Raw genomic sequence first — 26,555 nt, 5'->3', positions numbered from 1 at the left:
GCTTGTGAGACCAGAGCTTCAAACAGGACCTGGCCATGATAAACATTCAAAGCCATGATTTCAAGTAGATTCTAAATTTTCAATTGATGAGAAAACGTGGAAGCATTTTGAAATTAGTACTTCTTGGGGCGCCTGGCTGGGTCAGGTGGTGGAGCATGCGACTCGTGATCCCAGGGATGTTGAGTCCAAGCCCCCGGTCGGTGTGAAGCCTACTTTAAAGAATATTTTTTTTTCCATGAAGCAAGGAACAAGGCCAACCTGATACCTGTTAAAGCTTACAAAACGTCTTTGATTCCTATTCTTGAAATTGCAAACGCAAATGGTTTTTGTCCTGAGTTTACCGTGTGCTATGGACTGTAACATAACCCCCAAGGTCATCAGTAACACCACCCAGCGACTTGGAAAAAAAAAGTTACCACTTCAGTTTTGTGTATTCACCTGAATAGTCAGGGAACTTTCACCTATTTTATTTAGGTTTTCATTTTTTTCAAATTCCAACCAGAAGCTAAATACATTTGGAAACCAGTAAGCACTAAGTTTTACTCCAAAGGAGTAGGATCATTCAGATTTACTCCATAAAAGTATGCAACCCTTAAGCAAAGCTTTTCTTCATTAAAAAGAAAAAACAAAAAACTATACAGTAGTCTTTCCTTATGTTCATTGCACAAAATGAGTTCTGCTTTTAGAGCTTTGACACTCAATGTTTTGTTTTTTTGTTTTTTTTTTTTTTTAGCAATTTAAGATGCCAACTTTAGTAACTTTTTTCTATTCCAAGAAACCCTCCTAAGTTTTCTTTTAGGATGGTGTAGAAACCAGTATTTCTGCACAATTCACTGCATTTTCTTTGTAATATAAACCTCTTCTCTTTAAAACCAAAAAACAAAAACCAAAAAGGAAAGTCCTCTCCCTATCATGATTTCTGCAGCTATGCATGGATTTCTCAGTTTTACAGCTGCGTTAGCTACTTCAGACTCCAGATCTGCTTTAATGTGTAGAACTGTATCCACATTCAGCAGAATACTCTTTTATAACAACAACTTGGGGAAAGAGATCTGGAAATAAAATACATACATTTATTTATGAGTACCAGGAAGCAAACGTGGCCCAGTAAAACATGAGGCAAGAATGCCTACAATGAGATGCTTTTTTTTTTCTTAAAAGATTTCTTCCCCGTGGCTGTATTTTTTTTTTTTTTTTTTTTTTTTTTAAACAACCACTTGTCATTAGAATCTGACAGTGCTCTGGAACGACGGTGATTACGGCAAAGCTATTCCGTTTGTTTCAATGCTATGTATACCTTTTACATTCCCTTCTCACCCTCTAAATACTGATGGCAGATGTCAGAGAGGCAAAAACCAGCATAAATGGAAAGACCATCAAAAAAGAGTATCACCTTGTGCTTTCAGATACATTTAAGCATTTCAGTGTACAACTGTCCTTTCACTTCACATTTTTAGCAGAATGCTGATGCAGTGCAGCAAATATGCAAAGCATCTTCTTTCACACAGTCCGTGCAGAAGACACCTAATTTTTTTTAAGTTCTGAGACACAAATAATTAAAAAAAAAAAAAAAAAAAAAAAATCCAGGATGAACACGTTTCAAAATGCATAGTGTTCTGTGCATGAGTCCGTTTTCTTTAAACTCTGAAAGAATAAAGTGTAAGAAAACAAGGAAACAAAATGCTGCTGCGCTCCCTGATCCTTTCCGCTCTGCTGGTCAGTCCCCTACTCCGGCATGTAAGGACGGAGGTGGTCCTCTATGGTGCCAACCGCCCAGTGCGTAAGCTGTTCCTGCGGCAGGTAGAGGCAGATGCTGCATAACTTGAAGATTGTAGCTTTGTTTTTCGGAGTCTGCAAGGGGAATCATTTTAATCTTAATAAAGAAGACCTTTACATAACCCATCAAGTGTCACATGAAGTCAATCTCCCATAATTCTATCAAGCACTTACACACAGCAATAAAGCACACAGATCAAGGGAACAGATTACAGTCTGTACCCACAGGGACCACAGTCTAGTTAGGAAGACACAACCTTGCCATATAAAATACAGAAAGAATAAGCATGATTATAAACTAAACAAACATTTAGAGAGTTTATTCAAACAAAAAACTGAAGTCAGAAAAGTCAACTTGGGACAACTTGCTAAAGGAAAATAAGGTTAAAGGCCATAGAGACAGATCTTAACAGAAGTTTGAAGTCATGTCTGTATATACAAGGACAACAGAAGTGTCATAGAAGTGAGGGCAAAGATTTGAAATAGAAAAAAGAAAGATTGAAGCATAACCAGGGGTAAAGAACTGGAAGAAAGCAAAAATATTACCAGAAAAATAAAACTCGAAGTATTATTTTTAGAAAGTAGTTACTTGGGGACACCTGGGTGGCTCAGTCAGTTCAGTGTCCAACTCTCGATTTCAGTTCAGGACATGATCTCTCCGGTTTGTGAGTTCAAAACCTGCATCGGGCTCTGTGCTGATCATGCAGATCCTGCTTGGGATCCTCTCCCCACCCACCCCCCAACATCTCTGACCCTCCCCAGCTCTCTCTCAAAAAACAAAACATTAAAAAAAAAAAGTCACCATTTACCATCTAGCTTATGGCAAGTGTGCTAGGTGCTTTCACAGATCACCACTGCCAGTAAACGGAAGACGGAATCTAAAACCCTTGAACTGCCCGCCTTCAAAGTTCTTTTCACTTCAGCACCTTTAAAAAAAGCAGTCTCTACATATAAATAAACCACATAATGCACATATATTTTTTTACTTTAAAGACATTTCTTAAGGTTATTTATTTTGAGAGAGAGCATGAGTTAGGAGGGGCAGAGAGAGGGAGAGAGAGAGAATCCCAAGCAGGCTTCACACTGCCAGCACAGTGCCTGACGTGGGGATCGAACTCAGGAAACCACGAGATCATGACCTGAGCCAAAACCAACAGACACTTAACCAACTGAGCCACCCAGGTGCTATTTTTTCACTTTAAATGCTACAACAACCTTATGAATATCGTTTATTCAATTTAACAAAAAAACACACTCTCTGAAGTTACCTGTCCAAGATTTCATAGCCAGTCAGTGGCTGCATGTGGATTAGAACCCAGATTCCAGGCACGTGCCTCTCTACCACATTCCCCTCCAAAATTATCATTTGGTCTAGCTCTTTCCATACATCTTGCATTATGATGAAGGACATACAATCTCTGCTAGATGACTGTGATCAAGTTCTTTAGTTTCCTGATTTCCTCGCCTCTAAAATGGGAGTAAGAAGACCTACGCCTCCCAGGACTGTGGGGAGGATGACGTGAGCTCATGCCTGTACGGCTCCTTGAGGCCGGTAAGTAACGCACCCTGCATCGGCCACCCTGTTGGGTCCCTCGATCCTCTTGACAGGGCAGGTATGGCAACACATCTCCGGGTCAGGAAGACCAGTAATGACCGGAGTGAAAGATGCACCTAAGAGCGCAGGAGACCAGATGCATCTACAGTCAGGGTTGACACCAGCCATCGCACTGCCCACAATTAAGGTTCCTAGGACTTGGGACTTTCAATGCAAAAATCAGGGCATTCCAGACAGACAGACAGACAGACAGACTGCTGGTCACCCTACCTACAACATGAACTTAGCTGACAAGCTTACAACTTTCTTTTCATTAAAAGGATTCAAGCTATTTGCTTCATAAAGCATAAACATCTGACTTTGATATAAAACAGAAGACGATTTCCTACTTATTTAGCAACGTTACTCCTTCAAGCCACTAGCCGTTTCCATATAGTATTATTGACCTGTACATTTGCGTGATAATTGGGGTGTCTGGGTGGCTCAGTCAGTTGAGTGTCTGACTTTTGATTTCCACTCAGGCCATGATCCCAGGGTTGTGACACTGAGCCCTGCGTAGGATTCTGAGCTGAGTGTGAAACCTGCTTAAGATTCTCTCTCCCTCCCTCTGGCCCTCTCCCCAGCTTACACTCTCTCAATCTCTATTGTGGATTCCATAATAGAAGTCAACAGCCTGCTATCCAGTATTATCTAAGTAAGTTACTCAAATGAAAGTACACTACAAGTAATTAAAAAGGAAAACTAAGGCAACTTCAAAATATCCACCATAGGAGAGCTAAGGTAAAGATGAAACAGAAAAGAAAACCCCAAAACCCACCCAAGTCGTATGTTTTTTGTTAGTTTTATGAAATGCCTCCACTGAAATTAAATTTCTTCCCACAGTTCTTACTTGTATCTATAATACCATATGTGTTTTAAAATGTTCTTACAAGATACAAAGCCAACATATAATCTTCCTAAGGAGTCTTCAGTTCCTTGAAGGTAGCAGTATGATTCACCTTCATGTTATTACTGTCACACTCTCTAGTAAAAATAAACGATGTTCTACAATGCATAACTAGTATCATAAATACTTTCTAAATCACCTTCCCGGTGAGGCCTTCTCTGATGACACCATTTAAGAACTCCGACCCAATGGCTTACGTACCCCGCACCATCTTCTCTTAGCACTCATCACAAGTGAGTTGCATACTATACTTCTCTGCTGCTGGGCCTCCCCTACCATGTAGTGGGAGTCCCTGATGACAGAATTTCTGTCTAATGGGTTCGCTGTTGCACAGCACCTGGCACATAGTAGTAGGCATTCATTTGTTGAATGAATGGTAATTAAAGCGATGCTATTTTTAAAGGTTAATAACAAAACATGTTATAAATTCTAAGTGATGATACCCAGGTTTAGGTTGATGAGATAAACAACGTTCTACAGAATAAAAAAGAATCTGGAATACCTGCATCACTTAAATTGAAAGTGCTTATTTAAAACACATTTGGATCTTTTAAATACAGATGTATTTTATCCCTTCAGATTTTTAAAAAAATAATCTTTTTAATTAAGTTTATTTATTTTTGAGACACAGCGTGAGCAGGGGAAGGGCAGAGAGAGAGGGAGACACAGAATCCTAAGCAGGCTCCATGCTCAGAGCTGTCAGTACAGAGCCCGATGTGGGGCTCCAACTCACAAACTGTGAGATCATGACCTGAGCCGAAGTCGGACGTTAAACCCACTGAGCCACCTAGAAGCCTCCAGATTTTTATTTATAAGATCTAAGGCTAGAGCGTCTCAAAACATAATCTGTGTTACTAACCACCTGAAGATTTTGTTCAAAACATAGATTCTGATCGAGTAGGATTGGGGTAGGGCCTGAGAGTCCACATATTTAAGAATCTGCTATGATCTGTTGACTGTACTTTACTTAGAAAAGCTCTACCGCAGGGTTTCTTAAAACACTGTTTTGGGGCGCCCGGGTGGCTCAGTCGGTTGAGCTTCCGACTTCAGCTCAGGTCATGGTCTCACAGTTTGTGAGTTCAAGCCCCGCGTTGGGTTCTGTGCTAACAAAACAGCTCAGAGCCTGGAGCTTGCTTCGGACTCTGTCTCTCTCTCTGTCTCCCCCTCCCCCACTCATGCTCTGTCTCTCTCTATCCCTTGAAAATAAATAAATGTTAAAATTTAAAAACAGGGGCGCCTGGGTGGCTCAGTCGGTTGAGCGGCTGACCAGCTCAGGTCACGATCTCGCGGTGCGTGAGTTCGAGCCCTGCGTCGGGCTCTGTGCTGACGGCTCAGAGCCTGGAGCCTGTTTCGGTTTCTGTGTCTCCCTCTCTCTGACCCTTCCCCGTTCATGCTCGGTCTCTGTCTCAAAAATAAATAAACGTTAAAAAAAAAAAAAAAATTAAAAACAAAAAAACCACGCTGTTTTAAGTTCACTGGAGTTTACTAGAACCATGACTTTTAAAAGCTCTCAGGCAGTTCTAATATGCAGCAAAGCTTGGGAACCACTATTCTAGGGTGAGGCCCAGGGTATCTTTTGATTTTTAAATAACTTCAAAAATAATGCAGTTTTTAAGTGGCAAAACAGAATTAATTAACGCATATGGAAAAATAATTTGCTGGGTGCCTGGGTGGCTCAGTTGGATCTCCCCGTTTGTGAGTTCGAGCCCCACATCATGCTCTCTGCTATCAGTGCAGAGACTTCTTTGGATCCTCTGTCCCCCCTCCTTCTGTCCCTACCCCGCTTGCACTCATTCTCAAAAATAAACATTTTTAAAAAATCTTTTGCTAACAAGTTTTTTTTTTTTTTTTTTAGTTTATTTATTTTGAGAGAGAGAGCATGATTGGGGAAAGGGCAGAGAGAGAGGGAGACAGAGAATCCCAAGCAGGCTCCACATGGCTCAAACTCACAAAACTGTGAGATCATGACCTGAGCCAAAACCAACAGTTGGACACTTAACCAAATGAGCCACCCAGGCACCCCTAACGAATAAGCTTTTTAAATGAGGAGTTAAGTGGAAGGAAGGAAGGCAGGCAGGCAGGCAGGCAGGGAAAAAAAAATTAAAATTAAAAAATGCTTACCTGCAAGTGCTGTCTGTCAATGAAGAGAAACACTGACTGGTTAGGATTGTTGACAACAATTCCAGTCTTGTCCTTGCGGCTCAGTACATGCAGAAACTGTTTTTCATAGTCACCGTGATGAAACTCAAATTTGGCCTAATTAAGAAACACATTTACATGTAAGTACAAAGACGTTACCCTACTTGAAACATCTACCGCATCCATAGGCATCGAGTTGTGCCATCCAATGCGGTAGCCAACTGTGCCTACTCAAGTTTAACATATTAAATGCATTTTAAAATTCAGTCCTTCGCTAACACTAGCCACATCTCAAAGACTCAATAATCACATGTGGCCAGTGGCCACCATTCTGAACAGTCTGTTGAAATATACAGCATTGCCTTTATCACAGAAAGTTCTAGTGAATAGCACTCCATTACAGAATTTGACCTTCAAGAAAAACACTGCATCAGGGTGACTAGATCCTCATTCTCAATGATTTTAGGCCAAATTCTATAAAACTAGATTTTCAAACCTACGTGGCTCAAGACTTCCAACATATGTGGCGTCCCCCAACGTAATGCTTAAATAAGCCAAATGACACCTCCCTCCTTTTTATTATAAAGAACACAGTACAGATAGCTTTTACGAAGAGATGTATTCCAATCTCAGCAGTACATGTCACTACTTACGTGACCTTGTACATATCCCCTAACTTTTCTAAACTTCAGTTTCATCTCAGGTTCTAACCCATCAGGACAGTTAAGGGGATTAAATGATACATAAAGCCCACACCTGAAAGGTATCCAGTCCTAACATAGATGGATTTGAGGATGTTATGAACCCCTCAAAATTTTAAAGATGTTTTTCATGTGGGGTTTTTCAGATTAAAAAAAACTTTAAGTTAGGAAGAAGTATTCTCAAATCAGAACATCCTTTTACTCTTTTAACATGAGGAAAATCAACTCCATCCTCCCACAAAACGTCCGTGGAGACACTAAGTGCTGGGTGAAACAACCAGGCTAATGGAGAATTCAAAAAGCAGAGAAATCTTAAAGATCTCTTTATTTATATAATGTTCAATTATTTTAAGAAAGACTGTTAGTCCATTTGACTCAACTTTTATCTTCTTATGTCAAGACAGCAAGAAACACTGACAAGGAAAAACCAGTTCCTGCGATCTAGAATTTGACTGCCTAGCTTCTCTTATAAGCCATAACACAAAGTGATATGCTACCCCCACACTGGTACATAGAAAAAGGATATTCGACTGTATCTCTGCACAAATTCAAATATTTATGAATATGAAAATAAGGCTACTAAGGCTCTGACACGGCTCAAAAGGACATGCACATGCGAATATAAAACCTAACTTGCTTCAAATCTTTCCTAGAATAAGCTGAGGTTATCTGTAAAACCCTAAACTGAGTTCCTATCTTCAGAGTGCTACGTGAAGAAGGGAGAAATAATTAACACAGCGGGTGCTGTAGGCAGTATTAGCAAATGATTGTGGATTGGGCCTTGAAAGAGGACAGTAATTTTCCCCGGGAAAGCGCTAAGAAAAGGTAATTTGGAAAATGCCATTCCAGGAAACAGGGCCAACATTAAGCACAAATGTGTCAAAATTAAAATACTATTCAAGCAAGTGGGGCACCCGGCTGGCTCAGTCAGTTGTGCATCCAACTTGGGCTCAGGTCATGATCTCACGGATCGTGACTTTGAGCTCCGCATCGGGCTCTGTGCTGACAGCTCAGAGCCTGGAGCCTGCTTTGGATTCTGTGTCTCCCTCTCTCTTTCTGCCCTCCCTGCTTGCACTCTGCCTCTCTCTCTCAAAAATAAACAATTATTAAAAAACTTAAAAAAACAAAAAACAAAAAACAAAAAACTGTTCAAGTAAGAAAGCTTCAAGTATTCCAGTATGGCAAATACCAGGGAGAGACTAGAAGAGGCCAGTAGAACATCACACTGAAAAGAGATTTCAGTGAGACTGAAAAGGGCTTCTATGTTTCTGTGGCATTTCAATTCTATCCTATTGAATACATAAAGGTTTGGGAAGGAAGGAATAGTCCCCACCAAAAAGAAAACCCTAATAAGCAGCATGAAAGCAATGCTGAGAAGTAACAAAATATTTGAACAGTGTGATGAAGAACTAACGCAGCAAGAGCATTTAGGGACAAAGAGGAAAGAAGAGAGATTTTAACGTGTACCTCCTAGTACTTTGAATATAGTAGGAACTTGTTACTGAAAAACAACCTTTACTCTGGTTCCTACTAAATCTCATTACTATTCAAACTTTAAAGTGCTTCAAGGGGCGCCTGGGTGGCTCAGTCAGTTGGGTGTCTAACTTCGGCTCAGGTCATGATCTCGCAGTCCTGGAGTTTGAGCCCTGCATCTGGCTCTGCTGACAGCTCGGAGCCTGGAGCCTGCTTCAGAATCTGTAACTCCCGGGGCGCCTGGGTGGCGCAGTCGGTTAAGCGTCCGACTTCAGCCAGGACACGATCTCGCGGTCCGTGAGTTCGAGCCCCGCGTCAGGCTCTGGGCTGATGGCTCGGAGCCTGGAGCCTGTTTCCGATTCTGTGTCTCCCTCTCTCTCTGCCCCTCCCCCGTTCATGCTCTGTCTCTCTCTGTCCCAAAAATAAATTTAAAAAAATGTTGAAAAAAAAAAAAGAATCTGTAACTCCCTTGCTCTCTGCCCCTCCCCCCACTGACGCCTGGTCTCTCTCAAAAAAAAAAAAAAAAAAAAAGTTAAAGTGCTTCAAGAGTCAAAGAATCAAAAAAACAAAAAAAGTTTTCAAATTAAAGTTTATCTTTCCTTCTTTCATTTACCTCAAGAACTAAATTATTTATATTTATGACCTCTCATTCAGGATACTAATTTACTTTAAATTACAGGGGAAGTAAGTTCATCTTTACACTATTAACTTGTTTCCCGCAGCTGAACTCTAAACTTACCTCTGTCCTATATAGTGCTTATACTCAGTCCACCTCTACCCTATATAGTGCTTACACTCAGTCCATAATATTAGGTTTTTATAATACAGGGCACTTCCCACAGTACAGAGTAGCAAATTCTGAGCGTAAGCTTTACAGGATTTACGTCTTGACTGCCACTTAACTGCATGACCTTGGGCTGTTTAGCTAATCTCCAACTGCCTCAGCATCTTCCTTGGCAAAAGGAGGCTCCTGTCTGCATCGTTATTGTAAGGATGAAGATTAAATGTATATATTCAGGAGACAGCCTAGCACAACTCTCAAACACCATTATTTGAAAAAGTAGTGCTTGACTTGAGACAAGACTATTTTAACACAACTATCCCAAATAAGGTCTCAGAGGAAAAGAGAAGAGAATTGGAAATTTTTAAAAATACAGGGAGAAGTGAACCAGAGTTTCCCAGTGAAAAATTCTGAATGAAAAAAAAAAAAAATCCTTCCAGTGCTTCTGGACAGCAGTTACAGCTGATGCGTAAGACATGCTCTGATAACTACAAACACGCCCCATCATTCCTGGTCTTCCTGCTTGTCACATTAAACTTCTATTCTCCAGCACATTCACGTGAGTTAGTATCATCCATTAAAGGAAAACAAGAATACGCAATACTTTTACCCACATTTAGGGCTGTATGTTAACTTTAGAACTTATTTCTGTCAAATGAATCTTAGAAAAAGAATGATAATTTGAGCTGTTGTGCAGAACATTACCATGGGGACAGGGGGAGTATACCAATTTGTTCATACTCAAAAGCACCATAAAGATATTCATAGTAATGGATAAATGCAAAATTTTTTCAATCATAATTTTCGCTATTTTTATTATAGATATAAGTATGATTGATGTATTTATGACATTTACATATATGTAGAATAAAACTTGGCCACACCTGACCTAGAAGTAACCATATTGGTATTTCAGGGGAGATTACTTTACTTTCTCCTATGCATATAAAGCTACCATACATAAAATTAGGATCACTGCCTCAAGGGCAAATGCTCTTCAACACTAGAAACTAGTACATCAAATGACAAGCCAAAAGTTAGCAGGGATGTCCAGGAAGATTACTTCACCACCACTACCAGATTTACTCCTCTCTTGTATGGTTTTATACACAAATCTACTTTTAGGAGAGGATTTCTTATATCAGACTCCTTTGAGAACCAGATGGTTAGGTATACTATTTTGGGAGTACAATTTCAGAGGAGAGATCACCTGAGTTCATTCATGGGCCCCTCTGTAAATCTATCCTCAAAGATTTTCTCTAGCCGTTATTTCAAAGACACACTGGAGTAGTTAGGACCACCTCTCATTCTCAAGAGATTCTGTCACCCAAATGCTTTCTCCTCTTGCATCACAATATCCAAACAGACGAGAGCAACTCATGAGTTAAAACTGATTAGAACGCATATTCTCAAAAAATTTAAGTTAGGCCCTATTTACTCACTTAAGTGCACACCACACTTAGAATAAAATACCTGAACAGGCCTAAAAGGCTCATCAGATTCCTTCCACCTAGAAAACAGGAGACAGACAATTTTTTCAATATCATTCCGAGGCCAAAGAATGAAATCCATCTCCTGAGTACAGCCAATTACATCCTATAAAATGACCAAAAAAAAAAAAAATTACTTTCAAAGAAACAAAGCTGTAACAAGCAATGAATGTCACCAATTACAGGTTTGATTACAGAGACATTTCACAAGTACAGAAGGTGCGTGAAGTATCATTTTATGTACTGAGGTAAGAGGAATAGAACAGTACCCAATCTGACTAGCCCATGGCCTACTTCTAATCTTTATCTTGCAGAGTCCACATACTCAGTCCAATGTTGCTCATATCAAGACCTAGATTAATCAGCACATGGTGAAAACTCCAACTCCGGCTGATTTTTCTGGTTAAGTCCCAGTATTTTTTATTCCCATTCTTCAAAAGCGGAACCTAGTTAATATATAAGCAAAGCTGTCTTGGTATTTTTATTATATACTTACACAAAACCATTTACTCCATTCTTGTTCCTTATTATCCTAGTCCAGCGTATTAATTTTCAAAGGCCAGGAAACCTTTCAGACCAGTACATGGTTGTTTCTAACCTTCCCCCACGCCACTAATTGTGGGGATCTCCTGTTCAAATAACTTCCAAAGAGTTGCAGAAATTTAGAAGATTGACAGCAGTAATTCCTTCTACTTTAACTTATAAGGAGCACGTCAGTTCTCTCCCCAAAGAAGAAAATCCAATAAACAGTAACATAAAACATTATTCACGGCAATAATACACACCGCTATCAGCCTAACACCACACACAAAAAGTCATCCATCCATGTTTTATTTGAAGTCAACTTCATTCTTAGGGGGGAAAAAATGCAAGTTTAACTTGTAAAAACTTACCAAATCAGGACAAACAGAACTTACCCTTCTCATAGACTGGTATCGAGGAGCATGGAGCTGTACCACATCCTTCTGTAAAAGCTCTATGGAACTTTCCAAGGAATAGCTAGAATCTCGCACACCTTTCAGGATATTTTCTTCGTAATTATTTGTCATAACTGGTATAACCTCAGACACTTCAAAAAGTGCTGATTTTTTCTTCTAAAAGGAAAAAAAAAAGTGTATTAACCCACCAATAGTAGCACATTGTCTTTTAACACCCAGTTCATATTACAATGTCATATATCCTTATTCTAGTATTAACTGAAGTGATTTTTTATAATGAAATGCCAGATTTTCAAATAGGTGGATCCTTCTGTTCTTCCTCCAACCCCCATCACTCCCGTTACCCCTACCACACACAAACAGGCTATAATAAGAATGTTTTACTGCACGCTCTTACAGTATCCAGAACAGGTAACTAATTTTAAACAGTAATATTTCTTAAACATGGTGAGAGATAAACACTAGACGCACCTAATGCTAAAAAAAAAAAAAAAAAAAAAAAAAAAAAAAAAAAAAAAAAAAAAAAAAAAAAAGTGATTTACTCTTGATGTACTTTCATTTAACTGATTCTACATAGTTAAATTAAAATCTCAACAGTTTAAAAACAAAGCTGTACAAACTACTGTTTTTTAACTCCTTAAAAGAGTCAAGTATCATTACCACTTTTACGTATTACATAAAAGTGTCAATATACGAAACAAGAAAAAAAATTAAAAGACGACCAAACTGAGTTTCAAATTTACTTGTAACCAAGCACTCATCAATTTAGGTTATAAAATTCATGAACTACTCAGGACAATTGCCTGGGTACTGTCCATTCAGAGTAAAAATGGGTTTTCATGGTGTTAAAGAACTAAATGGTACAACTCAGGGCATCTTCTATATTAAATGAACTAACCTCACCAAGTATATCTTGGATTTAGTTCTACTGAACTTATAATACCTTCAATTAAAATCTGATCTTCTCAATTCTGCAGTCAACATATTAACAAAAAGACAAAATGGAAAAGTCAATCCCTAGTACTACCCAATCTTGTGATAATCACTTCAAAACAACCACTCTGAAATCACTTTGCAATGCTATATACTCCAGCAGCCAAGAGCATCCTTAAATACAGGCATACCTTGGAGATATCGTGGGTTCAGTTCCTGACCACAGCTATAAAGCTAATATCACAATAAAGCATGTCAAATTAATTTTTTGGTTTCCCAGGGCGTATAAAAATTATGTTTACACTACACTGTAGTCTATTAAGTGTGCAAGAAACATTATGTCTTAAAAAAAATAATGTACATACCTCAACTGAAAAATATTGCTAAAAAATGTTAACGATCCTCCGAGCTTTCAGCAAGTAGTAATAACTGATTGTAGATCACCATAACAAATACATTGATTAAAAGAAAGCCTGAAGTACTTCTAGAATTACCCAAATGTGACACAGAGGCATGAAGTGCACAGATGCTGTTGGAAAATGGCGTGGACAGACTTACTCAATCCAGGGTTGCCGCAAACCATCAATTTATAAAAACCAAAATACCCACGAAGCACAGTAAAGTGAAGAGCAATAAAACCACGGTATGCCTGTACAAATACTCTTCCAAGAGTTAAGAGTGGGGTAAATACCCAGGAAACTTCCAAATATTAAATAGATGCCACACTAAGAATCTATTTCTGGTCTGAAATTAGCTCACAACTTCGGTGCAACAATTAAAGCAGTAGTTCCTTATACTCATAACCTAATCTCATGTCAAACAGATCACGGAAGAAACTGGCCATTTTAAGTTGCAAAAAAATAAATACTGCTTTTATAATGTTCTCTTTGACTACTCACAACTCAGTTGTTTGCTATTTAACTGTGGAGTTAATTCTGATTCCATTCACCACCCCCCCTTGAAATTTCAATGTCTTTAGGTCCTTTTGAATTTTAATAAATTGCATTTCTAAACACAAATTAACCATTACAGTATTTAGTTGTTCCTAAAAATTAAAGTGTATTGTAATCCATTAAATGTACGAAGAGAAAAGGTATCTTTAGCAAGAAGTTGAACAGACTAGTTTCAGCACATAAACATCTTGATTCTAATTTACCACTTTCAAACGTCCTGCTTTATAGACAATCCTTCAATTAATAATGTTCTCCATGTAACTCTACATAAATGTAATTTATTGTAAAACAGATATGCGAGTTTTACAACGTTGCTCCCCCCAGGTTAACTAAAAATAGACCCTACTAAGCTTTAGAGTATTTCCAAACCAACAAGTCCTCCAGCCTTCCACGGGGAGTTACCCGGCCCGGCACCAGCTCGCGCAGAGAATTCCCCATAAGGGTCGAAGTGAAAGCACATACGTAGACTTCTGTCAACCACTCTTTAACCTAACACGCAGGTATTTAAGGGTAACAAATAACTTAATATACACTTACAAAAATCACTTGTGCTAATTCACATTAAGAATTTTAAATTACCTTCTCCTTGAATACAAAGGCAATATACATCTTGAAGTCAAACTGGTCAGCTAGAGATTCTTTTTTCTTTCTAAGCTGAGCACGTAGTCTGTTCAGAGCTTGTTTCTTCCGGGAGTTTGGGTCCCCCATTTTGAAATACAGGTGGTACTAAAGCCTTTGGAAATTGTCACTAAACTATGGGCACTTTTTCTTAAGACTCAAGTACAACAGAAACAAGTCATTTTTTTTCCTGCTAATATGATTGAATAGCTAAAATCACGACTGTAACCCAAAAACTGCACCTTCTGGCAATATTAGCAGACTGTCATATTACAGGGTCAAGAAACAAAAGCTGCTGTCCAGTCATGTTTGGACAATAACGTTTGGGGTTATGGGGAAAGAGGAAGGGGAGGAAGGAAAGACAGAGAGGAGAAAATACTTGGAACTAACTTTTTGGAAAACGCATTTGGCTTAAATGCCAAAATAAAGGCTTTGGGGGGAAATGAAAAGCCTATTATCAGGATTTAGGTGTGCAATAAAACACAGCTGACACCAGTCCAATCCTTCAAATCCATCCGGATTTTTCCCCCTCTTTAGAGAAGGGATTATGATAAGGAACGGGGGGGGGGGAGTGTAATGATCCCTGCTTTCCAAATACCAAAACAAAAAAAAATTATAAAGGGGGGGAAAGAAAAACCCAACCCCCCCCCCAAACACCAAAACAGGGTAGGTGAAGGAAACCGAAATATCCAATTGGGTTTTACCCAGCCAGACCCATGGCTGCAGTACCTAATCAATTCTTAAGTTATTCCAGATTTCACTATTGCTATGTATTGCCAGTGCTTGTTATTGATTACACTTGGTGGTGAGCAAAGAGAAAAGTGCAAAATCGGTAGAGAAGGAAGGGGAGAGGTACAGGGTTTCCCTGCAATCAACTACAGTGTATACCGGGGGCGGACAGGTGGTGCCCAAAGGAGCCGTGAGAAGAAACCGCAGCGGAGTCATTACCAACTTCCCCATCACCCACATTTTCACCCTCAGGCGACTGCTAACGCTGCTGCCATGGAAAATCATGATGGCAGAGAGAAAGGGGGTATATATAACACGATATAACAGTTATTCCGGCTCTGTGGCTGGACCTGATTAATGCCCGGGATCCCAACACCCCCAGCCCTGCAATGAGTCCTACATTCCCCAAGGGAGCCTTCCCTAGGAATCTGGCCCCGTTCAAGATCGTGGGGAGCGCGACTTATCTTCTTGCGAGCATTGCTGAGGCAAAGGCGGTGGGCTCTTCTCCCAGACAGATCCCAGGCAGCGCCCAGGGACCACCTGCCTTCCACCCCCCAGGTCCCACCCCCACCCTTTGCCTTCAGCGGCAGCGACTCACTCGCACCACGGGAGACACAGGATCACTCGGGTTTTCACTCATTTCATCGTGGAAACAATTCCCGCCCGGGTAGAGGAGGCGGGAGAGGGAAAATGGGATGGGTCAGTGGGAAAAAAAGAAAATAGTTGTGTTAATATGAATTACTTTTTAAAGTACGCCCAGCCCACCCCCCCCACCGGAAAAAAAAAAAAAAAAAAAGGCCCTGAAGTTCCCGGATTCCGGATTAAGCTCGCTCGCTCTCTCTCACGTTGAACAGACCATGTTTCCCGAGTTTGGCTAGTTTAGGGTGGGGTCATTAGTTGGTTTCCCGAGGGGGCAGAGGGGTGGAACCGAGGCAGCTGGGACGGGGGCGGGTGACGGGGAAATGCCCTCCCTGTCCCCGCGCAGACCGGGACTCACTGACCGACGCTCGGGCGGGGTTCGGGCCCTCTAGCCGCAGCCTGCGGGCGGAGCGGTGGCGGCGGCAGAAAAGGAGGCGGCGGCGGGGGCGCTGCTCGCAGCACGGGCAGGAGCCATGTCAAGAGAAAACCACCAGCCAACTGAGCCCCTCCATCCCCGCTGCAGTGCGCACTGTGACCGGGCCGCCCGCGCTGCTGCCGCCGCTCAGCCCCCACCTGGGACCCATAGTCTGGCTCGGCGCCCCGGGCGGCGGCGGACGGAAGGACGCGGAGGCGGCGGCGGCGAGAGAGAGAGAAAGAGAGAGGAGAGAGAGAGAGAGAGAGAGAGAGAGAGACCGAGAGAAACGAGAAGTAACGAGGAGAAAGAGGGGTGGGATTGGTACTGGCGGCGGAGGGGGAGGGGAGGAAGGGGAGGGGAGCCCTGCGCTACGGGGTCTGTCAGCGAAGCAAACCCCCCAAAATAAAGTTATTTCAGTTCAAGCATCTGCTCTCGAGTCTTTCTTCCCCCACGGTCGGGTTCCGGCTCTCAGGAAGGAAGGTCGAGGAGACCCGGAGGGGGCAAAGCCGAAGCGGAGGGTGAGAGCCCGCGGTGGCACAGCCTCGTTTCCCCCCCCAACCGCAGGCTGCGGAAACGGCGGCGGCCTCGGGCGCCTCCCGGGTCCGGGGCAGAATCGCGTTTGAGGAGGGGAGCGAGAACAAACAACTTAAAATGGCAGCGACGGCCGCTGCGTCACACGCCCCTCGCCGGCGCCGCCCAGAACTCTCTGCGGCTGCGCACCGCGCGGGCCGCCACCATCTGCACAGAGCGAGGGGGGGAGGGAAGGCTGGAGGCGGAGAGTGTCCCGTGGTTATCAAGCAGAGAGGAAAGAAGGACAGCAGGAGAGAGTATGAAGAAGCTTTCCAAAGGATGAGTCTTTGAAATTAAACTTCTTAGTTGACATTCCCGACTCTAAGGAGAGTTTGAGAATAGAGACTCCCCTCCCGAGCAGCATGGAGTTTCCACGGGGCGTGGCAAGTTGCAACCCATACTCCCGCCGCCCCCTCGGTCTGGCTATCCCAGCTCCTGAGTTGGCTCCTCGCCCCACCCGCTCACGGTCGTCATAAAGCCACGCCCTTCCCGCGCCCGCACAAAGCACCCGGATGGAGTCCCTCTTCCGGGGTCTCGGTCGGCCCCCGCGATAGGTCTGGCGGCGAGTCTGAGCTGAGCCAGCGGGCTGAGAGTCGGCGGAGGCGGGGGCGGAATGAGGGAGGGAAAGGGAAGTGTGATGGGAGGTCGGGGACGATCCCCGTTTCACCTCACTGTGCTTCACTTCTAACTACAGGGTCTGCGCGCAGGGTCTTGCAGCGAGAAGCTGACAACTCCTTTCCAGCGCCTGGAATGTCAGCCGCGCGCTGCGGAGAGTGTCTTCCTCGGGTCCCACGTGGCTCCGTCCCCACCTCGCCACGTGCGCGGGCAGGGAGGGCGGTCCTCAGGCTCTGAGGAAGGTCACCGTTGGACGCCTTTAGAACGTGGCTGCTGTGACTTGGGAGAACGACAGTTGCACCTGCGGATCGTCCCGCGTTTCAGAATACAGTTTCTACTGGGATCCCCCAGGACCTGAGAGACCTAGTGCCCTATGTAGTTCACGGTCTTAGGAAAATAGGAAGAGGGTACTGTGGGACGTTTGCGGATGAATCAAGGGCGTTGAGGCCCATTTTTCAGAGCTCTGATGTGCTGATAACGCAGTTATAAGTCGGTAATCAGCAAAAGTCAATGCTCGACAGAAGTAAAGCTACACTCCTTTATGAACTCTACTCAGTATGATGAAATTTAGAAGTCCCTCGGATTACTGCCCTTCACTTGGGAAAATCAAAATAGAGTACCTGCAATACCCTTTTTTTTCACCCATGACCCAAAAGAATTATTTGTGAGCTACCATTCCATATAAATTCTTGTCCAGAACTGAAAGATGAAATTCCTGCTACTACTTCCCTGATTTTCACAATCACATACTGATAATTGTAAATCATCACTATTGAAGATTTAGGGTAGTTTATGACATTTAATTACCAAAAAAAGATATTAAAAAAATTAACACTGGTTCATGTCTTTTTTTTCCCTACGAAGAACATTTTTTGTTAAAGCAGATTGTAAGTTAAGCTTTTTAAAATAATTTTTTTTTAGTTTATTTATTTTGAGAGACAGAGTGAGCAGAGACAGAATCCCAAGCAAGCTCCATGCTGTCAATGTGGAGCCCAACTTGCCGCTCAAACTCACAAATATGTAAATGCATGAAAATAAGGATTTTGGCTTTTTTGATACAGATTTGTTTATTCTTACTCAAAGTGGAAGCTCAACTTTACACCTACAATATACCTAAAGATACACCTAAAATCTGCTGGACAACTGCTGATGTGACCTCCTGGGAATCCTGGCAGCATAGCCTGCCTATCTCTTGTCCCCAGCCCAAGCGCAGGCCACCACGTTCTTGGGCTCTAAGACAGGCCAGCACTGAGGGGCGGCAGGCAAATGGCATGAAAAACAAAGGGAGATGGTTTTGCTTCCCCTACTGTTTTATATTCCAGTAAATGTGCTTTGAATACAGACTCCTGTCCGTATACTTCTGCCTCTCTGCTGTCCAAGATCTGTGAGGGACTGCAGGAGCAGGAGGTGGACAGAGGGCAACATTTCCTTGACTTCTTTAGCCTAACTGCAAGACATCTTTTCTCTAGAAATGTTCCTGCCCCTTTCTTTTCAAAAACACCCTTCACAGAACCCTGTGCCTGGACATGCTCCTTTGGACCCTTGGGATTAGTGGAAAGTAAACTGACAGGGAAGGCAAAGTTCCCTTTGCTCCTTTGACCTCTGCCCCTGCCCTTGCCTAGGTACACACAACATACATAAGCCATACAGACTGCTTAAAGTTCAATTTCAAACATCTTCTGTAAGTCACTGGAGGAAGGGTTGGTGGGTGAGGGGTTAGTACGCTGCCTGGACTTGCTTCCTAACGCAGCCCACCGGGTTTCGGAAGGATGCACTGGACAGGTGCCTGCAGGAACCTCCGTGTGCTCATCTCATGAGGCCAACCCGCCATCGTCTACACCGCTGAAAGCTACAGAACCGTTGGGGTGCTGAGCAGGAGGCTTAATGAAAGACTGGCAGTGTTGTAGGAAAGTGGGCTTGTCCCCTACTAAGGGAATGTCTGGGGCTTGACCGGGCTGGGAGGCTGATGGGGGTGGGCAGCCTGAGGGTGGCCCACAGTGTCATACACATTGGCTGCCATCGGGAGGGAGTGATGCCCATCACAGACACATGAGGTGCCAGATAGGGCATCCCATTGGCCACAGGATAGGACTGGGCAGGGACAAAGGCTGGCTGCAGGGGTGGGACCAGACCACTGGCACAGGCTGGGAGGTGAGGAATGAGTTCCCTTGGAAAGGCGGTGCTGGTTGGGTGATGGCAGTGGGTGCGGGAGGCTGGAGAACTGACCGCAGAAGGGCAACTGAGCCTGGACACTCTTGAACCCCTCTTCTAACCAGCAGTCCGCCGCAGGGGGAGTGTGTCTGTGAGCAGCCTGGACGAGACCTGGAGAGGCAGCACCGGAAGACTGACCGCCTCCGGCCCCGAGTGCGTGGCTGCAATTCCCCCGTGAACAGCATCAGGGCCCAGGGCTCCAGGGCTGGCTTCATTGCTGTGGCCGCGAGGGCGGTGCGGGCTGGCTGAGCCGCAAGCCCACGGGAGGCCGAGTCAGGGCCACTCACTTGAAAGGCAGGAGATGGTGATGCTACCGCTGTCACCGGCGTGGTCACTGGGGCAGATGAGAAGGGACCCTCGCAGGACATGCTCCATGAGCACAGGGAGCTGATGCTGTCTGCTTCCCACCACTCTGGCCCTTTCTGGACACCTTGGGTCTGTTTCATGATTGCTCTCATTCTGCGTGCTCGGTGGCTGTTGTGACACGGAATGACCCTTCTGTTGTACAAGTGGTGCGACTAGCATCAAAAGTAGCAGTCACCCCACATTCCTTCTCCAGCTTCTGCTTCCTCTCCTTCATGCTCAATCTTGCACCCATGACCTTGACGGCCATGGAGCAATGACAGATCGGCGCCAAGCAGTGCCATCACGACATATGTCAGAGAAGCCTCTATCAAGTTCCTACCCGGGACACAGGAAGTAACTTTTTTTATTGTCTGGTCAACTATGAGGTCCTTAGTATTTTCTTTTCTTTTTTTTTAATTTTTAAAGTTTATTTATTTTGAGAGAGACAGAGACAGTGTGTGCGGGGGGGGGGGGGTGCAGAGAGAGAGAGAGAGAGAGAGAGAGAGAGGGAGAATCTCAAGCAGGCTCTGCACCGTCAGCACAGAGCCTGATGCAGGGCTCGATCTCACAAACCATGAGATCATGACTGGAGTCAAAATCAAGAGTGGGTCGCTTAACCGACTGAGCCACCCAGGCACCCCTTAGTATTTTCATCCACAACTGGGGGTCCACCTGCTGAAACCCACAGGACCGCCTTCCAAAGAAGCCTTTGAAGAACTTCTTTCAGCTTTCAATCTTTTGACAGCATCTTCACAGCTGTGCCTTCCTCTGGACTCCTTAACTTCTATATGGCCAAGGTACTCAACCGGGAAGCTGCATTTTCCAGTACAAACCCCTTCTTCATCCGCCTGCCCCTGATGTGGACGACTGGCTTGTGGATCACAAACATCTTTCTTTCCCCTAAAACTTTGCTGTAGTCTGTTCATTTTAATTTTGACAACCCACTCTAGTCTTGGCTGTGTCCTTTACAAACTGTGTGACTTTGAACAAGTTTTGTAACTTCCCCAGGCCTCAGTTTCCTCATCTGTCTTCCAGAGGCGTCTGAAGATGGCCGGTACACCAATACTCCAATCGAGGGACGAGAAGTAAGATCTTGGGTCTCAACAGCAGCTCTGCTGGACGTCCGCCCTGGAAGAAGCTGCAGAAGCCCCAAATCTGCTGCCGACCCCAACCAAGTCCAGTGTCACTGCCTCTTCCTTGGCCACCGGTAGCCACCAAGTGCCACCACCTCCCCCATGACAACAGGCCCCTGTCTTCTTGATCTGCCCCTGATTTGTACCCTTGATCACTTCCATAGAAGAGTTTTTTAAATAACAGCTACAAGTATGATTGACGTAGCATAAATTCACCTATTTAGAGTGTGCAATTCGATGGTTTTTAGTATTTTCACAGAGTTGTCTAATCACAGTTTTAGGATGTTTTCGTCACCCAAATAAGAAACGCTGTGCCCATTAGCAGGTACTCTCCCTTATCATCTTCCTCAGTCTCAGGCAACCACTAATCTATCTTCTGTCTCTCCAGAGTTGCCTTCTCTTATGGTTCATATCAATGGAATCACACAATATGTGTCCTTTTGTGACTGGCTTCTAAGTGTAATGGTTCATTCATGTTGTGTTGTATTATATCTCAGTACTTACTTCCTTTTTAATGCTGAATAATAGTTCACTGCATATTTCATATTTTTTATTCATGTAAAATTGGTACACGGCATTATGTAAGGTTCAGGTGTACAACATTATAACTCGATATTTGTATACACTACAAAGAGTCTAGTTACTGCCCTTCACCATACAGCTGAGCTCTTTACCCATTTCGTCCAACCCCCAACCCCTTTCCCTTCTGGCAACCACCACTCCATTCTCTATATCTGTGAATTTGTTTTTGTTTTGTTGGTTCGTTCGTTCGGTTTTTTAGATTCCACCTAGAAGTGAAACCACACAGAATTTGTCCTCTTCCATCTGACTTACTTCACTTACCATAATACCCTCAAGGTCCTTTCATGTCGTTGCCAATGGCTAGATTTCATCCTTTGTTATGGCTGAGTAATATTGCATCGTATGTATCTCCACATCTTCTGTATCCACTCGTCTACGGACGGACACTTGGGCTACTTCCAGATCTTGGCTCCTGTAAACAATGCTGCAGTGAACGTAGGAGTACAGAGATCTTTTCAAATTAGTGTTTCATATTCTTCAGATAAATCATCTTTTGTTTATCCACTCACCAGTTGATGGATATTTAAGGTTTTTTTCTGCTCTTTGGCTATGAATACTATTGCTATGAATATGAATATTTTGGCTATGAATAATATTGCTATGAGGATTTGTATACAAGCTTTTGTGCAGACATGTGTTTCCCATTCTCTTTGTCGTGAGAAATGAATTCACCTGGCAGTGACGTTACTGGGGGGCAGATGTTAACTCTATCTTTAACCATCTGAGAAACTGCCAGACTATTTTCCGAAGTGATGGCACCGCTTGACATTCCCACCAGCAGTGTCTGGGGACTCCTTCTCCACATCCTTGTTGTTATCTCTCTTTCTGATTATAGTTACCCTGGTGCATGTGAAGGGGTATTTCACGGGGGTTTGATTTACCATTCCCTGATGGTTAAGGGTGCTAAGCGTCCTTTCATGTGCTTTTGGTCATCTTTCTATTTTCTTTGTTGAAATTTCTACTCAGAGATTTTGCCCATTTTTTAGTTGGGTTGCATTTTTATTACTGAGGTGTATTAGATACATGATTTGCAAATATTTTCTCCCATCCTGTGAGCTGTCTTTTCTCTTTCTTGGTGCTGTTCCTTGAAACACAAACGTTTTAAAGTTTGATGCAGTTCACTTTATGTATTTTTTCTTTTGTTGTCGCTTGTGCTTTTGGTATCTTATCTAAGAAACCACTGAAAAGTTTTTACACTTACCCCAATCATCAATCCTGAAAAACTAGGATGGAGGAGATGTCAAGGTAAAAAATGCAGTTTTCCATTTCAGCTACTATGCCATAGAACTGGAGATTCTTGGTCACAGCTGAACAAATCCTATGACCCTGTGTGCAGGGGGTCCACGTCTGGTCTCAGTGAGATGAGCCAAGAAATATCAGCAGTGTGCTCTGGGGGAAGAAAACACTTCTAGCTCAATCTTCTCTGCAATTTGGAAGGGCTGTAAAATGGGAAGGATAATCAAAGGAAAGAAATCTTTAAAATGCCATGACCATAATGTTCTGATGAAATTCAGATAAAAGTCAGATAGGACTCAGTTAAAATTTAGCTTTAACTACGGGAAAACCACTCAATCACGTTAGAATTGGCTTCTTTGAGTTAGGCTGCTTCAAACAATGGGATTTGTGGAATGATGATGGTGGGCATCTTGATTAAAAATATCTGCTTCAGTGGGGCGCCTGGGTGGCTCAATGGGTTGAGGGTCCGACTCTTGGCATCAGTTCAGGTCGTGATCTCAGCAGGGTCGTGAGATAGAGCCCTTCGCTGGTCTCTGCACTAAGCCTGAGATTCTCTCTCTCTCCTCTGCCCCTCTCTCCTGCTCATTCTCTAAAAATACATTTAAGAAGAAATTTTTTAATCTGCCTAATTTCCCCTTGGAGGGTTTAAATTGCATTAGAGGGTTAAATTTACATTAGATACATTGTAAAACATTTTCTTAGTTGAAAAGCAGGTGCCATCCCAGTTTACATTTTTAATAAAATGACACTTTTTGAAGATTCTGTGCCAGCCTCCTCCCCGAAGAAACAGAATCCAGGGGGCTCCAAGGCTAACCTCCTCCAAGCCAACTCCTGCACGTTCAGTCCAAGTTAGGAAATGATTACTCAAGTGAATGCTTACATTGCCTAAATATATGACAACAAGAAATCCAATAAAGTATTTAACAATTGTTTACTATTCTAAAAAGAACCAAAGAATTTCCCTTTAAGATATACATTGTCTACACACACATTCTTTTCTCTTAGAAAAATCTGGTTTTCTCAACAGCTCTCCTCATATTTATGGTCAGCAAGCATGCTAGATTTTTCAGGAATTCTCAAATATTTTATTCCTTCATAGTGCTATTTAGTTTATCAGATATGGTCTTGACTGTTGGTCATATTTATTATATAAAAATTAATCAGCACAATGAACATCTGCACAGGACAAGTTTATGCTTAGACAATCCAGGCCTGGAGAATTAGCTCTATAGTTTGATCGTATATGCAACAGCACCGCGAACCTGGTCTCCTAAATTCAACCATACAGGCTTATCATTTAAGGTATGTATGATAACATGGGATTTAATAATAAAATCTCACAGTCCAACAGGGATTATTCAAGGCACATACAGCCCTTCCGTCCACAATAGAGTCATACGGTCACTAAACAAACGTGATATAAATTTTTTTTTTAACTTTTTAATTTATTTTTGCGACACAGAGAGAGACAGAGCATGAATGGGGTAGGAGCAGAGGGAGAGGGAGACACAGAATCTGAAGGAGGCTCCAGGCCCCGACCTGTCAGCACAGAGCCTGACGTGGGGCTTGAACCCACAAACTGTGAGGTCATGACCTGAGCCGAAGTCAGATGCTTAACCGACTGAGGCACCCAGGCGCCCCTAAACAAACATGATGTAAAAAGGAGAAAGAGACTATGTTTTGAGGTCTTCGCTGGGGTAGCAGTGAGTTGATGAATTTCTCCTCTAGTCCTGGCCTCATTTCACGGGGGCCCAAGCTGTGGAAGCCAGTACTCATTTGCTGACTGATAGTGGACTATTTATTTCCTGAAGGCCCAAGGGAAGCCACAGGCTTAGAAAATGAGATTTGGCCAGATAACCTGCATTGTCCCCAAGTTTGGAACATGGTTAAGAATCCAAGGACTATGCACGTGAATACTCACATGGCTCCATGGATTTTCTTCATTTTTTAGCCTTTTTTCATTCCCCACTCTCTTTCTTTCTAACTTTCCTTTTTTATTTTCTATTTCTCAGGCTTTATGCCTACCAGTACTATCCAAAAATCGTTTGTTTATATTTTGGGTTAATTTATTTATATTTTGGGTTAAATACATACAAACTGCTATGCAAACTAATCAGCTGATACCATTTGAGAAGGAATTTTTTACCCATTTTCTTTGCCTGTTGGTCTCAATATGCAAAAGAAAAAGCAAATGCCATCAGGAACACTTTTATTCAGTTTTCCTTGAAGCCTGCTTCCTATGGACTTTTGCCTCTTGACTATTCCTTAATTTCATTTCAAAGGTCTTTCTTCATTCCATATGTCACTCTTACAATTCCAAATGTTATTACTAACTGTTCCATTTAATGTATATATAAAGGTTATAGTAGTTAATTGGAAAAACCTGGCTTCTGACACTTTTGCATCATCACTTAGAAATGAAATAATTAAGTACTATGAGCAGTTTGCTCCATTCATTCTACCCTAATCCTGCATACAAAGAACTTAGGGTAAACATGAGCAGTTACCCTATCAAGAAATACTGAAATATTAGGAGTTTCTTTTCCTTCCTTCTCAGAACACATTTCACCTGTATTCCACAAAGGTTCAGTGTTAAAAAGGAAATGGGAGAGATCTATACATGTATAATAATTTCTTCCCCAGGTAAGATAACCTTATCTATATTCACACAAGTATACTATAATTATGGAAGTCCACAAATTCTTTGTCCAGTAATAAAATAGTAAAATAATGTGCATGTGTCTGTAAAATCCCACAAGCAAATACATAGATGTGTAAGTATACAGAGTACGAGGATATTTTTTCATTTGAATATTGCATTAATTATCTACTTCTGAATAGCAAATTACTCCCAAATTTAGTGTTAAAACAACAAATGTGGGGCGACTGGTGACTCAGTCAGTTAAGCACCAGACTCCTGATCTCGGCTCAGGTCACGATCTCACGGTTCGAGTTGGAGCCCCACATTGGGCTCTGAGCTGACAGCGTGGAGCCTGCTTGGGACTCACTCACTCTCTCTCTCTCTCTCTCTCTCTCTCTTTCTCTCTGCCCCTCCCTCTCTCTCTCAAAATAAATATTTAAAAAACTAAAATAAAAAAAGAAATGTTTATTATCTTATAATTTCTTCTAAGTCAGGTCTCCAGGAGTGGCTTACCTGGGTGATTTGGGCTCAGAGCACTCATGTAGTCAACACCTTGGCTGAGGCTGCAATCATCTGAGGGCTTGACCCACATAACTGTTGTCAGGAGGCCTCGTTTTCTCACCATGTGGCTTCTCCCTAAGGCTTCAAGTGCCCTTGGAACATGGTAGTGGCTTCTCCCAGAGTGAGTGGTCTCAGAGAGAGGCAGATGGGAATCACACGATCTTTAATGACCCAAACGTGGAAGTCACACTCCATTACTTCCACATTGGTTACATGAGTCAGCCCCGCTCAGTGTGGGAAGGAAGTGCACAGAGATGTGAATAGCCTTGTGTTCAGGGTTGGGGATCACCGCTGCCATCTTGGAAGCTAGCTAGCTAGGTACTATATCTTTTGTGTTGTGTACAAAACAGGAAGTAGCCGTAAAAGGACACTTATCAAAGACTTTCAGTTCTGTCAGAGTTAGGATACCCTAGGTCAGAGGTCAACAAGCTTTTTCTTAAAGAGTGATAGTAAATATTTTCAGCTGGCAGGCCATATGGTCTCTGTTGTAATTAGTCAATTCAGTTGTAGCATGAACGCAGACACAGACGACACAGAAACAAATGTCTTCCCTACGTTCCAGTAAAATTTTATCA

The 26,555-nt window shown here is 42.7% G+C and overlaps 1 protein-coding gene, 1 long non-coding RNA gene and 1 pseudogene across 3 annotated transcripts; 1 reads left to right on the top strand and 2 right to left on the bottom strand.

The window, feature by feature from the left end:
• Nucleotides 1-424: 424 nt before the first annotated feature.
• On the bottom strand, nucleotides 425-16,735 carry C6H6orf62 (chromosome 6 C6orf62 homolog). 2 transcript variants are annotated; one of them, XM_058732842.1, is made up of 5 exons: nucleotides 15,631-16,735; nucleotides 11,779-11,955; nucleotides 10,845-10,967; nucleotides 6,399-6,533; nucleotides 425-1,851 (listed from the first exon to the last, which is right to left on the bottom strand). In XM_058732842.1, the coding sequence occupies exons 1-5, from the start codon at nucleotides 15,670-15,672 to the stop codon at nucleotides 1,726-1,728; spliced, it is 603 nt and encodes a 200-aa protein (XP_058588825.1). In that variant the 5' UTR covers nucleotides 15,673-16,735; the 3' UTR covers nucleotides 425-1,725. The 2 variants fall into 2 exon arrangements, with proteins under 2 accessions (XP_058588825.1, XP_058588824.1); XM_058732841.1 differs by lacking the exon at nucleotides 15,631-16,735 and adding an exon at nucleotides 14,265-15,622.
• Nucleotides 16,736-16,846: 111 nt separating this feature from the next.
• On the top strand, nucleotides 16,847-18,141 carry LOC131513686 (uncharacterized). Its single transcript, XR_009262712.1, has 2 exons — nucleotides 16,847-17,210; nucleotides 17,351-18,141. It is a non-coding gene; the product is annotated as an uncharacterized LOC131513686 (long non-coding RNA).
• Nucleotides 18,142-18,312: 171 nt separating this feature from the next.
• LOC131513675 (protein numb homolog) overlaps nucleotides 18,313-26,555 on the bottom strand; it is a 53,804-nt pseudogene continuing 45,561 nt past the window's right edge.

Source organism: Neofelis nebulosa, chromosome 6 (assembly GCF_028018385.1).
Source record: "Neofelis nebulosa isolate mNeoNeb1 chromosome 6, mNeoNeb1.pri, whole genome shotgun sequence".
NCBI lineage: Eukaryota > Metazoa > Chordata > Mammalia > Carnivora > Felidae > Neofelis > Neofelis nebulosa.
The sequence above is the reverse complement of the archived record's forward strand: the minus strand, read 5'-3'. Positions and strand labels throughout refer to the sequence as shown.

Coding starts and splice junctions, on each gene's coding strand:
- C6H6orf62 (XM_058732841.1), bottom strand. CDS start 14,393: ATGGGGGACCCAAACTCCCGGAAGAAACAAGCTCTGAACAGACTACGT. Junction 11,956..14,264: donor CCTTTGTATTCAAGGAGAAG/GTAATTTAAAAT, acceptor TTTTCCTTTTAG/AAGAAAAAATCAGCACTTTT. Junction 1,852..6,398: donor TTGACAGACAGCACTTGCAG/GTAAGCATTTTT, acceptor TTCCCCTTGCAG/ACTCCGAAAAACAAAGCTAC.